Source organism: Macrobrachium rosenbergii, chromosome 2 (assembly GCF_040412425.1).
Source record: "Macrobrachium rosenbergii isolate ZJJX-2024 chromosome 2, ASM4041242v1, whole genome shotgun sequence".
NCBI classification, from domain to species: domain Eukaryota; kingdom Metazoa; phylum Arthropoda; class Malacostraca; order Decapoda; family Palaemonidae; genus Macrobrachium; species Macrobrachium rosenbergii.
The window spans coordinates 41,083,013-41,099,216 of NC_089742.1; the positions used below are offsets into that span (position 1 = coordinate 41,083,013).

Sequence of the window (16,204 nt, forward strand, 5' to 3'; positions counted from 1 at the left end):
CATACTTCAAGAGACTTAATTAATTCTCGTTTTTTTTAATTGAGCTAATTGATTTTCATATTTCAAAACGAATCAGTTGGGCTTCATTATATTATATACAGTGAATATTTTTCCCCGGAAATTACAGCATATTGCTGTTTTCATAAATCTTGATTGGAATATTTTTGTTTTTAAATTCCTGTTACAATAAGAATTATGGTACTTTTAGTTTTCTGTAAAGGAAAACTATTGCGCTGGCTTTGTCTGCCTGTCCGCACTTTGTCTGTCCGCCCTCATATCTTGAAAACTGCTGAGGCTAGAGGGTTGCAAGTGTATATGTTGATCACCCACCCTCCAGTCACCAAACGTACCAAATTGCAGCCCTATAGCCTCAGTAGTTTTTATTTTATTTAAGGTTAAAGTTAGCATAATCGTGCTTCTGGCAACAATATAGGACAGGCCACCACCTGGCCGTGGCTAAAGTTTCATGGGACGCGGCTCATACAGCATTATACCGGTACCACCGAAAGATAGATCTATTTTCTGTGGCCTTGATTATACGATGTACAGAAAACTCGATTGCTCCGGAGAAACTTCTGCGCATTTTTTACTTGTTTTGTAATGTAGACATTTTTTGTTTCCTAGTTTTTCCGTTTTTCGCATATTATGCTATTAATACTTATTCGGAGTCTTAAAACACTTATGGAAGTGGTAGTAGTTTCTTTTAATTTCACATTTTGTGCAGCAAATTAAATTTTAAAAGCCCTGACTCCCCAGAAAATAGGCAAATCAATTAATATCGTGTTGACAAACTGAAATTTCAGCGCTCGGTACGAGTGCTAGTTTCAGTGTTCAAATGTGTATTTTAAAGAACAATTTAATATGGTATTTTTACGGGAAAATCAAAATATATTGAATTTCATATTAATGTGATTCTTATATGTATTTTTTATTTTTATTTATGATTTAATGGACTGTCTTTGACTGTAATCGGCATCTTTTTCGCAGCAAAATGTTCCAGATACGGAATTTTCTCAACTATTTTATTTCCGTTGTAATTTTTCTTCACCATTAATCGTAATATTGCCCTAGGTTTAATTTTGTTGTACAATCGTTCACAGATGCTATCTTAGTTTTAATTTTGTTTTAAACAACAGTGATAATGGCTACCATTTTTTTAACCTCTTTATCCAACCTTTGAACTTCATAGAATTTAATTAGGTGGCAGTATGAAATTTAACATTTTAAATGCAGCTCCTTACTTTTTGTTGGTCATTGCCATTTTTTTTTTTTGGGGGGGGGAGGGTATTCAGTTGGGATGCCTATGATATTTAAAGCTGACAGCATTTGCCTCTCGGGTGCACAGTGTTTACGGTAATATAAAACATTCTGTGTTTTCTTTTTAATTTAATTGGGAACGTGAAGTTGGACCTTTTTTCTAAAAGTGATTATGCTGGGTGCATTCTTTGAAGGATTTTTTCCCCAGCTCTTGTAGAAAATGAAAATAATGACTATCATTTACATTTAATAATGAACCGTGTTGTTATTAGTCGTCTTTTGTAAAAATATGTTAGTGTTAATTTGTGGTTTTGGTTTTGTAAATGTTGGGAAATTAATTTAAGATATATTTTAATAAAATATATGAAATTAATTGTATTGGCAGTAGCTGTCAGTTTAGCTTAAGAAGTAATGGAAGATTTCGTTCGAATTGACATCGCCTTTGATTTTGCAGGTGTGTGAGGAGGTGCGTCATGGGGGAGCCGCTGGAGGCAGTGGAGGGGTCGGACTCGGAGATCAGTCGCCTGTTCCCCAAGTGCCGGCCGCGCTCTGCCAACCACACGCCCACCACAACGCCCATTGATACCAGGCGCTCTGACCTCAACCTTAATTGTGTCCTAGACTCAGACGACAACGAGAACTACGATACTGAGCATACCACTGGTGATATTCCAAGAATATACGATAACTCAAAGCTGAGTCGTGATAGTGGTAGCAGTGGCCGCATGTCTGTGGACAGTGGTTCAGGTTCTCGATCAGGTTCTACTCCAGGCTCTAGGTCAGGCTCTACGCCGGGTTCCCACTCAGAGTCTATAAAGATGGAGCGAAGTGCAGAGGATGTTGATATGGACATGGACGTTTCTGTTGTGAGTGCTTATGACGATTATGATGAAAGGTATATGAGGTCCTCTGTGTTAGACTCTTCTTATGAAGAAGCTCCTCCTCCGCCTCCTGCCAGTCGTACTCAGGCGCCAAGGAGAGAGCATTTCCGCCTAAGAGACTCTCGGATAGAAATTGCAGGTGGTCGTGAGGTGTTTAGTCATAGTCGCTCACGTCCAGCAAGACGTAGGCATGACGAGTCACAAAGGAGAGGAGCTCAGCAATCACATAGGCAACAGTATCAACAAGACAAGCAACAGCAACAGGAGCAGCAGTGGCCAGAGTCTCCTGGTGATAGTGAAGGACATGGACGCAGTTCTTCTGTAGTAGAATCTCCTTTAGTGTATGAAACGCGCCTTGCTGGGTCTTCAGAGGTGGTATTTGATGACATTGGAGAATGGGTAGCTCGAGGCCTCACAGTTCGTGCCCTTGATGATCGTCCTGGTTCTCCTTCTTCCCCTACAGCTGAAAGGCAAGGCGATCATGCTGAACATGGGGATCAAGGCTATTTAGCAGCTTATGAAAGGTCAACATCACCTTCAGACTCAGATTCTACCCAAGGGTCACCACAAAAGGTCACAAAGATAGGCAACGTACCAATAGCTGAGTATGAAGGTTCACCTCGACGTTATGGTCCTCGTCCCTCACCTAGAACACATAGTCCTAGGGGCAATCATCATGGGCCTCCTCCAAGACCTCCTCGACCTGGGTTCCCTCGTAGGGTTTTAGCAGAAGATGAAGTTGCAAGAGAAGCAACCAAAGAACCCTTGCCATCCAGCGAGGGAACTGCTGCCCAACATGGGCCTGTTGAAGAAGAGGCAGTGGCTCCCCTTGAAGATACCACTAGTGATCCTCCCCCACCAGATTCGTGTTCTGAAGCTGAAAGTGTATCACCTGCTCCGCCCGTTATAGCCATATCTACCCTTACGTCTTCTTACTCTAATCAAACCTCAGAACCTGAACCTAATGCTGTAGACTCTGATATGTATGACTATTCTTATGAAATGTCAGAAACTAGGAAAGTTTTAGAAGAGTTTTTCAAAGAACAAGGTGGCCGTGAAGATGAGTTCCTTGATTTAGAATATCACCTTAAGCGGCAACAAGGTAATAGTTATGTAGGGCTGCGCTTAGCAGCAGAGCATAGTGAAGGTCAAGCTGTTGCTGAGGGTAATGGTCAACAGCTTGATCAAGGTGTCAGTAACAGTGATTTAGACCCCAATAAAAATGATCCAGAACAAAACAGTGGTACTGATAATGCAAATGATAGTTCAGATCAACACATTAATGTTTCAGAGCAGCAGTGTAGATCATCCGAACAGCAACACGTCAATGGAAGTCCTCCGGCAGTCAACGCAGAGCATGAATCGGAACACAACACGTCCAATTATGAGGTAAGCACTTCATCACCACTCCTTCACAACTACCAGCACGATCTGTCCTATGAAGCACAGCAGGAAACGGCACAAGATCACACTTTAGAAATAATGAGTAACTGCAGTAATGATAGTATTAGCAGCACTAATAGTGGGGTAGGAGGTACCCAAGAAAATCTCCAAGATGATGTATCCGAGAATTTACAAGACTTTAATGAAAACAACGGTTTATATGACAAGCTTAATGAGGTGGTAGCTGCTGCGTTAAGTCGTGAAAACTTCACGGACAACAGGTCTGTGGAGGACCACCCAAGCACTAGGTCATGTCCCGAGGACCTTCCTAGCCAGGATGATCCAGGTATCCTTGATATATCTACTGAAGGGGATCATGACACTGCCTCCACCAACCCTGAAACAGAAGACCTTCCTGATACTGAAGTGGGACTCCAGGTAATGTCCTTCCCAATGGCATTATTTTTGTTCTTTTCAAAGTACTTCATTAGTTTTCTTCATCTCTGGGAATGTGATCCTTGTATGCGTTGATCTTCTGCATTGTTTGATCATAGACTTGTGTTTATTATATTGAGTGACTTGTTAGAATATCCTTTTTTGGCTGACTCAGGCTTCTATCTTTCCGAGTTCAGTATATGTATATCTTGTTGTGTGGATAAACATAGGTAGTCAGTGTGATTAAACCATGAACTCAACTTCTGCATGAACAACTTAAAACTACTGTTGCTAGTTTTTGCCTGGAAAAAATCGATACATAATCCAGGGTTTTGATGAATAAAACCTCTTGTTGTTTGAATATAATGCACTATTGTATAAGAATTATCATCCCTCATTTTATTGCTTGATTTTATTTTATACGGAAATGTCAGGGGAATTTTGCCACTCTTCCTTCAGATAACTATGATTTATTGATTCCATTCAGTAACTTCTATTATTGGTAAATGTAAGGTTGTACTTAGATTTCAACAGCAGGAATTTTTGATTACTCTATAAATTCGAATAACTCATTTATGACACTTTTATAGATTTTTATACATAAATATGAAAAAGCAAACCTGTGTAGTACTTACAATGTATCCAACTTTTAAAATGAAAACCTGACGTTGTGGTAGAAATTTTAATCAGGATTTACTGTTTTTCAGAAAGAAATTTATTTGTAATTAGGAGTTTGACAGCCACTTGCATGTGTATTCTCACCACTCACTTTTTCTTGGTGTGTCATCACGAGGCATTATATTAATGAATGAATGTAAAGCTTATCTAATAAGCTTCCCTGATATATTTGTCACATATTTTTCTACATAAGAGTGGCACGTAGCTTGTGTAATGAACTGTAACAGATTGTATATACAGTCATTTTAAAATCTGAACTCTTGAGTTTAAGTGCTTCAGTGAACACTCCAGTAATTCTGTCAAACTCACAGACAGTGTATTCCAAAAGTAAAAGCATTCTTGGAGGTAGTAGAATTGTGTGTTGTTAGACAGAGCTATTTAATTGCTGGTATGTATAGTTCACATTTCATTCATTATTTTTCGTCAATGAACGTGCACTGCTTTTTCACCACAAAGAAGCTAGGCTGAGTTGTTCAATTTAAGTTAGTTGGTTAATAATCAGGGTTAATAATTAAGGGTGCACGTTGATCTTTTATCACAAAGGAAAGCCTATATGAAAATTCAGAATACACTTGAAGTTTGTGATATGCTGTTGGCTTTGTAATTATGGAAGCTGCATAAGTTAAAATAACATAGCTAAAATCTTGTAGTAAATAAGTCTGTTCTGAAAAATCTGTTGTTGGAAGTGGTTTAGTGTAATAGCATGTACTAATTATATTATCTCTGTGTACATTTAGTAAATTATACCTTATGTAAATGGTATGTAAGATGCGCTGTTTTTACAAAACTGTTGATTAGAATAATTCCACTTCATGTACTCAGAATCAGTTGTCTGCTGAAACTCACAGGTCATTGCTTTTACACCGTATAGTTGTACTGGAGTTGCAAAAGCCGTGAGTGAGTTTCGCTGGACTTTTGAATTTGACTGTACTGCATATAATTTCTTTAAAAGCTACTGAGACTTTCTCCTAAATGTTTTCGTATCTTGAGTTAAATTCTTCATATCGCTACTACTGATTTTGTAATTCATATTTTATGATTAACGCTTTTTAGAAATTATTGTCTACATATGGTACAACTTTCTACTGCTAAGCGCATTGAATGTTTATATTTCATGATTAAAAGAAATATTAACTAAATGTTCTCCTGCTCCCCCTTCTTTCTTTTCTTTTATTTTTTTTATTTGTACATCTTGCCATTTTATTGTTTTTTGTGTATTTTTATTTTACATGTTGAATGATAGCATGTACGATGTTGCTTCTTTTACAGTCGTTCAAACCAGTTTCGTAGAAGAAATCTATATAACTTACAAGAAATTTTGCCTTTAAAACTCCTTCCCAACATACAAGAAGTTTTGTCTTTAAAATTCCTTCCTTTGATGCATCTTATAAACCAACGTACAGTACATTGTTATGTGCATTTTTGTATTTGTGGTTTGGGTTAACTTTTTAAATAAGTAGTATCACACAAAGTTGTACGAGATTTTCCTCCGTCTGTATTCAGATTCCCAAAGGGCAGAGGTTTGATCACTGGTATGTGGACGTTAAGAACGCAAAATTGATATGATGCATTTGTAAATTGCATACTTTTACTTTACTCTCTCGGGCTTGCACCAGACCTCTAAGGTTTCAAGCAGGGCTCAATAACATTGCATTTCATGGACTAGGGTGCTACCGCTGCTCTTAACATTCTTTAACCGGGGTTAGGGTCAGTGGACAATGAACATGGCAGAGCTGTTCTAAGAATTCAGGCTAATTTAAAGTGTCCAAGTGATTTTAAAGTAATTTTTGGGTTCAAAATAGATTCAAGATGTATTGCTATTAAGAGTAATGCACGGATTTGTTTTTATCATTGTTTAGATTCCTTTGTATTGAAGAGCGTTTGAGATATTGCAAGATATTTCATGTCAGTGGGCTTGCAAGGTCTCATTCTTAGGTTGGTTTTGATGGATAGCAATCAAACGATTATCAAGTCCTCTAAGGTTCCGTTTTATTGAGTACTAAATCGATTTAGATATTTTAATGTAAATAATTGTAATGCAGATAACTGTGAGAGAAAATTCAGGACGCTCGTAGATTGCTTTGACCACGTTATAGTAATGGTTGTTAAAGGTGGTTTCAGGTACATTCAGGTACAGGTATTCTTGAGTTACATAACCATGCATTGCGTTTTGCTTCTCTGAAATGCTGTTGAAAGTATCATATTATGAAGTACCATAATGATTTTAAAAAAGACTTTCGTTGTTCCGAGAGAGGCATCAGTGTTGTGTGCCCATTCAAAGTTAAGATATATGGAAGTAAATTACGTTGTTCGAAAATTTTTAGGCGCATAGGTGCACTGCATGTTAATTTATATCTGCTGAGAGTTAAAATGGTTTGAATACTCAGATAAATGTAGGTTTATTGCTTATTAATTAAATCTTTTGAAATTGTCGGCACCTTAATTGATACGAAACCATCTTTTCTGTGGTATTGCAAATTATAATGAACAGTGGCTTTTACCAGCATGATAAACATTATACGTCGGAAATCCCTGGTACGTGACAGTTTTTTTTTTTTTTTAATAAAGTTCACGGTAATGTCTTACATTTTATGAATACTCAGGATCTCGTCTACCTGAGCTGAAGAGGTGAGCTGAAGAGATCTACTTCATAATAATAGAATACTGTATACATTCCAAGACAATATTCTAGGCTTTCATAATTTAGCATAATGGAGGAGGAGGAAGAGTTCCCGAAAGCTTGGTTCCACTTTGCGTTGGAATGTTTCTAAAGCTAAAATGTTTTCAAGGTATGCGATTTTGAGCTCCAGTTATTATTTTATTTTTTAACTTATTTTTGCATCTTGAAGATTTTTTTTTTACTATAGTACTGTAAAATTTTTACAGTGGTAATGAAAATTTTTTACTGTGGTAATGAAAATTTTCAGTGTTTATATATATCTTTTAATGAAGTTCTGTATTATATTGCAAATATTTTTGTGATTTTTGTAAATGTTACGAAACGAGGAAAGTACCGAAGGCTTATGTTCAAATGCGATTCTGTTGATTGTACTGTATTTACCAAGTTTCGCAGTAGCTAAGACAGTTACTTATGTAATTCTGTGGTACTGTAGTTGTTGTATTAGACTTGATATACGTAATCCAGATTGTATTCTATTTCATTTTATACGATAGGATGATTTTAATTCTGTAAAAAATCAAGACTTAGAGAAATTGCCAAGAAAATTGTCACTTATAAAAATGTTTTTTGATCTTACGTAACCAAAGTTACAGGTAATGCTAACAATGTTAAGCTTCTTTATTACTTATTGGTGATTCATGATTTTAATTATAGTTATTCATTTTGGTTCGTTATACATGTTTTATATCATGGAAATTCTGCGTAGGCTGAAACTAACAGAAGTGCTTGACACTGATGGAAAAGTAATGTGAAAAGTGTGTTTTTGCACAATAGAATATTTGCAAGAAGTTTGTAATATTATTGATGACTTTGAGTGAACACATCTGCAGACTAATGTACTCTCTTGTTTTTCTTTTTCAAAAATATTTTTCTAAAATATTGACTCTGTATTATTAATCTGTTTTAGTTACAGATATGGATATGCAGTTTTCCCCTGAATGTGTTTGTTTGTCTTTGATATTACATAGATAACTTGAGGCCTCCATAAAAGCCATTAGAAATTTTTGTAGTACTTGTTTACTGGTAATATCTGTCTGAAGATTATTGCAGTCACTTCCCCTGCATGATGGTTTAGGTGTTTTATTGCATGGTTTCCATCATTGCCTTAGCTAGATTTGGAATTATTCCCCTTTCTGTTAGATAGTGTTACATTTAGTGATTTAGCTAAATACTTCCCTTTCTGCTTCCGCTAGTTTCTTTCTCAGGATGTTTGTAATGAATTTTAGTTTGGGCGTACTTTCCCTTACACCATATGTGTAATAGCATAGTTATTGCATTTCTGAGAAATGATATGGTAGGTTAGATAATCGTTCAGTGTTATTTTCAGAAACGAACATATTTCCCCAACCTTATGCGTTTCTTTACGTATGTCAGAAATGATATTTTAGCACTTAATGGCTCTGTGGTTTGGTTTTGTTTTATATAATGAATCAAGCAGTCAAACACTGTCGTTGTCGGTATTTGGGCTTTTTATAGATAGCTGTAAACGTGGCCTAAATCTGCCATTTTTAAAGTTAGTGACCAAATTCCTTTTCATAAGAAGGAAATCTTTAATACTAATTACTCGCATGGTATGTTTTTAGCAATTCCAACATCTCATCTAAATGTTCAGATATGAAGAATTGAAAGTCCTCTGCACATATTTGCGTGTGTTAATGATTATACAGTATGTATATATATATATATATATATATATATATATATATATATATATATATATAATATACATATATCTATATATGTGTGTATATATATATATATATATATATATATATATATATATATATATATATATATATATATGTGTGTGTGTGTGTGTGTGTATGAGTATATATGTATATACATACATACACACACACACACACACACACACATATATATATATATATAGATATATATATATATATATATATATATATATATATATATTAATAGTGTGTGTGTGTGTATGTATATATATGTATATATATACATACACACACACACACACATATATATATATATATATATATATATATATATATATATATATATATATGTATATGTATGTATATGCATTTGTGATCATGAACATATTAGGATATTCAACAAAAAGAAGTAAAAATAAACATGCACACAGGATATTTTTGTTATTGATAGGGATCATAATTTTTTTCTTGCTGTTTAATATAGCCAAAAGATTTGCTGTAACTTCTGCGAGCAACATGTAATGTAATTACCTGTGTACTGTTTTCGCTGCAGTTTGTTAGTTTGCATTTTGTTGGTTATAGAAAGCAGGAGAAAGACAGTAGAATGGTCGTTTGAATTTTTATCCTTTGATTTCTAACTTCCGTTTCGATGCCCGTTGACAGAATTACGTTTGTATGAACTTACTTTATGTATATGGTATAATTAATGTACGTGATATAATGTCTACATAGGTATATATTTTTGTGTGTATGTTTGAAGTATATAGATTGCAGAAATCCATTGCAGATATAATAGATAATTCAGTTTTTTTTATCGAGGTAGGAAAGCGTAGGTAATGGTCATAGTCAGTTAAGACAATATTTTTCATTTCCACTCCCATTTATTTTCTTATTTTCATCCCTAAGTTCGTTGTTTTGATATACCATGGGCATATTTTTCTTTAAAGAAACGAATTTGAACTGTTGTTTGTTTTTTTGGTGAATTTCCATGTAGAGAAGAAATATCAGGGTAATTTCTATGATTTTTAGAAAGTATTTAGAGATTACAACCAAGAGTAACTGTGATCACATGCAGTTATCAATTTTAATTGATTTTCGTTCACATGATTTGTTTTCACAGGATTTGTTTTGGATTTATATGAGTGCCTGAGCATTTAAGACAAGTAATATTTTGAAATTCACCCATAAGTTGTTATAACTTTCTGAAAATATTGTAAGTGAATCCATACTCAGACTCGCATATTTAGGACTTCTTAATAAATCAAAATTATTTATGGTTTCTTCATTAACAAGGTTTATTTATGGGTTGCTTAAAAACCTACATTTATTTAAGGCTTCTTTATACATTTATGGTGTAATGAAGGTCTCTTCATAAGCCAGGTTTATTTAGGGCATTATACAAATCAGGTTTATCTTGGGTTTCGTCAGTAAACCGGGTTAACTAGCCTTTCATAAACCAGGCATGTTTTAACAGTTCATTTTCATGAGGTTAAAGCTTCATTTGCAGTGAGGAAAACTGTTTCTTTGCTAAGGGACCGAGAGATGCCTTGATACATTTAATAGTTCGTAATCGTATTGTTTCATCCACCACAGACGTAAGTTCTAACTGTACAAGTTAGTACAAATAATTCTGGCTTTATTGACAAGTTGTAGAATTTTTTTTATTTGGATGCTATGGTCCAGGGCATCACAGTGCCCTAAACTAGCCCGAGCTGGAAGTTGTTGAGGAAGAGAAAGGCAAACCATTTAAAATTCTGACATCAGTGGGCAAAATCATTTTAGTAAATCTCATTGTAATTTTAGAGGAACTATAGCATGCATCCAGTTAGGTAGTTCCTAATGTAATTAATTTCTCTAGTAGAGTATTTTAGATGTGTATGCTACAGGGAAGTTGTGTGGAAAATGTCCCAGTTTATATTTTAGAGATGGAATCATGGGATTAATTGATAAGACTTCAGTCACTGTATTGATATGTCTGAGGAGTTACTGTTGGCTACCATGAAATAGATATTAAAACTGTCTGAGCTCTACTTTATAGTTCAGCTGTTGTGTGAGGTAGATGCAGTCTTTTAGATTTTACCTTATATGAAATTTGTTTCCCTGATATATAGCATGGAATGTAGAGACTCATTAGATATTTTTACAAATGTGTATTGAAGTCAAGTATTACTAGATAATGATACAAAGTTTACAGTAAAAAGGTTAGAGTATACATTTCAGAGATAGATTTTGTGTCACTGAGTTTTTTTATTATCATAAAGTTGGAAAATTAATTACATACAGAACTGTTTTTTGATGTCACTGTAATAAAATAAAATTTTAAAAATGCTGTAACGTACACTATGCAAAGTGAAGATCTTTTATTTGTGCTGCAGTTATACACTTTTCCTTGTAATTACAGGGCCCTGAAAGTTAAGAATTTTAACACGTTGTTCTTATTGGATTAATTAACATTGATGGTAATAAGTTTTTATTTATGTGCATTCATTTATGTGCAGTTGCAATAACATGTGTCCTCTTTACAGCAAGTGGGACATTCCCGTAACTTCACCCTTTCACCGGAGACGACATCTTGCGATTCTGGAGAGGTGGAGAGTGAGTGTTCAGGGATGGATCCTGAGGGGTCCATCCATTCTTCGTCTCGGGGCCTGTGTTCCGCAATGCCTGTCTTGGAGGATGGTCTATCTTCAGGTGAGTAGTTCTCGGTGTGGTAAGGTTTCATTTATATGGAGGGCTGTTATTATTAGTATTATTATTGTGTTCTTTTTGTTGATTAAAAATTGAGTATATTTTGAGCAGAAAAATATACCAGTTTTAGCTTTTAAAGTTTTGAACCTTTAAATTGACATGTGACCTTTTCCCTCCAGAAGGACAAGTTCCCTGCCTTATTGGACTGTATTTCTAGGAGGAATTCCTTTAAGTTTTACTGTCTTAATTAATAGGCTATTATGTCACCTGATTCATTCAGATTTTGAAACCCATTGTTAATGGAAACTGATTAATCTCAGATCATGAGTTGATGTCACCACAAGTCAGATAATAATATGAAAGGTCAACTGATGTTGAGGTACCTATACTTAACTATATGTGCAAAGGATGTACTTTCCCAAATGCAGAGAACCACATAAACTGATGTTGAGGTACCTATACTTAAGTATATGTGCAAAGGATATACTTTCCCAAATGTGGAGAACCACATAAATGTCAAGTCACTATTGTGACTCTTGCTCTTCTTTCAATATTTTACTTTTTGATATCAAAGCAGCAGCTGATCAGAAGTGTGACATATTTTCTCGATGAAGGGGATGATTTGGTAGATTTCTATCATTGAGAGGTTTTTCAGATAAACTGCCCTGATTACTTGGCTAAATGTGCAGGTATAGTTACTTAGATATATATCCAGCAATGGATATACTGTATGTCTTTCAGCAATGGATTTTCCATGCTTACCCTAACATTTTGAAATTATTACATATCCAGTATCTAGTAGTAGTCAACAATGCAGAGTGAGACTCGGTAGGCATAGCACTTCATTACTAGTTTATCTGCTGGGAGGAAACCAGGATCTGCGCAAAGACAGTCCATGTGAGACAGAGCTCCCCTTCGTTTCAGAGGAAGTCGTTATCTAAAATAGACTCTGAAGTTGATTATTAACAGCAAATCAGTTGTCTCCCCAGCCCTTAGTTACATGAAGATTATGTTTGCTCTGGACACAAGCTGCCTGGAAGCCAGGTGATTAAAATTCAAGCTCTACAGAATGAGTACCTGATCCTTCTTATCCATTTTCTTTAACTCTTCACCTAAAACATTGCTTTTGTACTTCAACTGGTGAAAATTTTGCTAGAAAAAATCAGGTCGGTTTGGGGTTTTTTCTTTCTTTAAGTAAAAATATAAAGTAGCAGGCTCCACTCTGAGAGAAATGTTTTCTTCCCATAAATTTTCCGAAAGTGCGAGGACTTTTTTGCCTTCATTATTGTAAAGGATGCATACATTGGGCAACAATTTAAGTGGGATTTATTTAAATGTTTTCAGTTTGGTATGAAACCACAAGTTCTATGAATAGAGTATTTAGCCCCTGATCACGTCACCATCACTTTGTCTTCATCACCCTTATCTTAATTGAATCACTTCCTTTTACAGAGGTGTTGTGAAAGTGGTCTGTTGTGGGCATTTGCATATATTTTCATTTATTTGAGAGAATAGTTAACTGGAAGAAGCTTTAAATAATACTGTTGTTATCATAACACATCATTGTTTGCAGATAGGGGCTGGATTACATTAGTATATATCGTTGAAAAGATGGATAGTTCATGTTCAATATCCTCTAATTGAAAGATATATGAACAGAATGGTGTATAGCTCTGTTGTATATAATATTTTATATATTTTAATAGTAGAATATCGTTCCTTGTTGATTCTCATATAATTTTCCAGTGTTTTGTTTTTGTATCTGTGGCTTTTGATCTAGGCCAACCATTGATAGTCCATTGTGTTTTACTCTTGGTAAAAATTACTAGCAAATATAAAAAATATGTCCACTATTAGTAAAGAGTAGCGGACTACATTTACTTCATGTAGGATAGATATCTATTAATGTATTGGAATATCTTTTGATTAAGGGATTACTAACTTGCTTGCTTCACATAGATAATTTATTGTACAGTACAGTTTTAGGGACAATGAGTCTATTTCTATTTTAATACTGGGATTTTCTCTTGATATTTAGCTGGTTGTTATAGGCAGGGAAAGCATTTTTTGGAATATACTTCACAAAGAAATTATAGTATTTTCAAATATTTTTAAAAATTCTCAGCATTATTATTTTTAATACTGCTTGCAGTAGTAGTAATTGAGGTAGTGGTAAATCATCTATATGTATTACAGTACAGTACAGAAGTTTTCTTATGACGTTTCAGTTGGGTTAAGGCTTACATTTCTTTTAACAGCCCCCAGTCTCACATTTACTGTAGAAATCAGTAATCCTTCAGTTGCTTAATTTGGTGACATTTTTCTTCTTCTGGAACATTGTTTTTCTTTTTATATTTTCTGTGAATCCTACGTAGTAGTTTTTTGTCTTTCAGCTGGCATGTCTGTAATTTTTTTGGGGGGTTAATCCTCTCCTTTTTCCTTCTTTCATCTATTTTCTTATTTTCATCTTGTATTGGATAGATAAGAGATCTTTGCATTAGGACAGTTATTTTTTCAATTTGGCTCTAATTATTTTATTTTGATAACATTTCAGCTTTATTATATCCCATTGTAAAACCATTACTCTTAAAACTGACTAAATTAGAAAATGGTTTGATTTACTTATTGTTCTTTGAAGTGATTTCTGTATGTATTATCTTGTAACATCTGTGGGAACAATATTATTTAGTGTTTGTTGTCAAAGTTATGTAAGGGTTTTAATGATAGTTAGCATTGATCAGAAAATATGGTACATTTTATCTTGACTGCAGATTTTCTATCAAGTTTTAATGTTTCAGGGGATGAAAGTGGCATGGGAGAACCAGACGAGGATGAAACTAAAGATGTCATATATGAAGAGGCATCAGAAGTATATCAGCAGCAGCAGCAGCAGCAGCAGCAGCAGCAGCAGCAACAACAGCAGCAACACCAACAGCAACAACAGCCACCACAGCAGCAGCAACAACAGCAACAGCAGCAAGCACTTCAGCAGCAGCAACAGCAACAACAGCAGCAGCAACAGCGCCCCATGGTGCGGTCTCTGGACGAGCAGTTGTGCAGGGGTGAGCTGCCACCCCTCAATCCTCTCCCAACGCTCAACTCTCATAATTCCCCCCTTCCTAATGCTGCCAGTTCCCCCCATGCTAAAGTCCGGTCACGGAATTCTCCTCATACTAATACACAGTCTCCCTCCTCTTCAACCCTCACACTCATGAAGAAGCAGATTACGGAGATTGAGAGGGAGATAGCCCTAAGGAGACCAGAGGGTGGTCCCAGGAGGTGTGGGCTGGATGGAGATGGACCTCAGCCCCACCTGGACCTACACCTTCTAGATCCTCTTAGTGAGTATGCCAATTTCACTTTATACTGACCCTTGAAGTCAATAGCATTGCAAGTTGCAAGTGTAATTTAATGTAATCTGCTTTAGTTTGCTTAATGCCTTATTAGGCATCACATTTATAAGAACTTTGGGCACCATGTTTGACCAGTATCTCCCTCACAAGCAGACATTTCCCAAATCTGTCCTCCCTCCTTTTTCATTCCCCTGGTTTTCTAATGAGCTTTGTTATTGTGATGGTCATTCCTCCATACATATGTCATCAAGCACTTTAAGACTTACCTTTTTGACAGCACCGCAATGCTTTACCACTTGTCTGAGACCCCTTCATGCCATGCTGTATTTCATCTCTTCGTCGCCACTGATGTTCACTACTAAAGTGTCTGTAGTGAAAAGTTACCCCAACGTTTTGCAATTGAGGAGCTGATGATACTTACATAATTTAGCTATTAGCTTATAGACTGGGCTATGTAGTTGTTTCAGTTTACTGTGAAAAGAATTGGCTTGAAATGTGCTAGAGATGTAGGCCAGTTTTTAGAGGTTTAAATTTAGCTGCTCAAATGATAATGCATAATGTAAATGTTGTCTTTTGCTTGTAATTTTAGATGCTTGAAGGTCAACTGTCAGTATTGCTAATAGAAATAAGCTATTGTGTCCCAAAGTCTTTGCTTAAGTTGTGAAATGCACTTTTTATTATTCCTTTGAAGCACCAGTTTTCTAAACACAATACTGTAAATGAGTGTAAAATATTCTTAGGTTTTGATGTATTGCATGAATTGCTTTCAAGAACTATATTATGTAGTCAGTACTTGTAATTAGATTAACATAAATCACATTCAGTAATAGGCAAACAGATTTATTTGTAGTTTAAGCCCCATCTCTTAATGGAAGCAGGTTAATGCTGTAATTATCCCACAAAAGAAGCTACCTTGAATTTCATAGAAATTCTGTTATGAGATTTTATGACAGGGTAAGAGGAAAAATAGTAGAAATAATTTTTAGATGACAGCATCAGTATTGAAATCTGATTCTTCCCTGTAGTCAGCTTAAATATCAGTATTAAGAAATAAATAAATGACAGTAAATAAAAAAGAATTGAACCTTAACTGCATATTGCTGGGTTCTGCAGCTGTATTGCTTGTTGTGCTTTTGGCACTGAGTTGTTCACACAAGAGCT

The 16,204-nt window shown here is 35.3% G+C and overlaps 1 protein-coding gene across 17 annotated transcripts in view; it reads left to right on the top strand.

Annotated features, from left to right (window-relative positions):
• The window catches only part of LOC136845769 (mucin-2-like), a 1,649,806-nt gene that overhangs the window by 552,501 nt on the left and 1,081,101 nt on the right, over nucleotides 1–16,204 (top strand). For 11 of the 17 annotated variants that reach the window (XM_067116026.1, XM_067116065.1, XM_067116170.1 and 8 more), the window contains 3 exons: nucleotides 1,712–3,959; nucleotides 11,528–11,693; nucleotides 14,489–15,031. In XM_067116026.1, the coding sequence (XP_066972127.1) occupies nucleotides 1,731–3,959; nucleotides 11,528–11,693; nucleotides 14,489–15,031 (2,938 nt within the window). In that variant the 5' untranslated portion in view covers nucleotides 1,712–1,730. The remainder of the gene's footprint in view (nucleotides 1–1,711; nucleotides 3,960–11,527; nucleotides 11,694–14,488; nucleotides 15,032–16,204) is intronic. The other 6 variants (XM_067116113.1, XM_067116123.1, XM_067116133.1 and 3 more) reach the window with 4 other exon arrangements.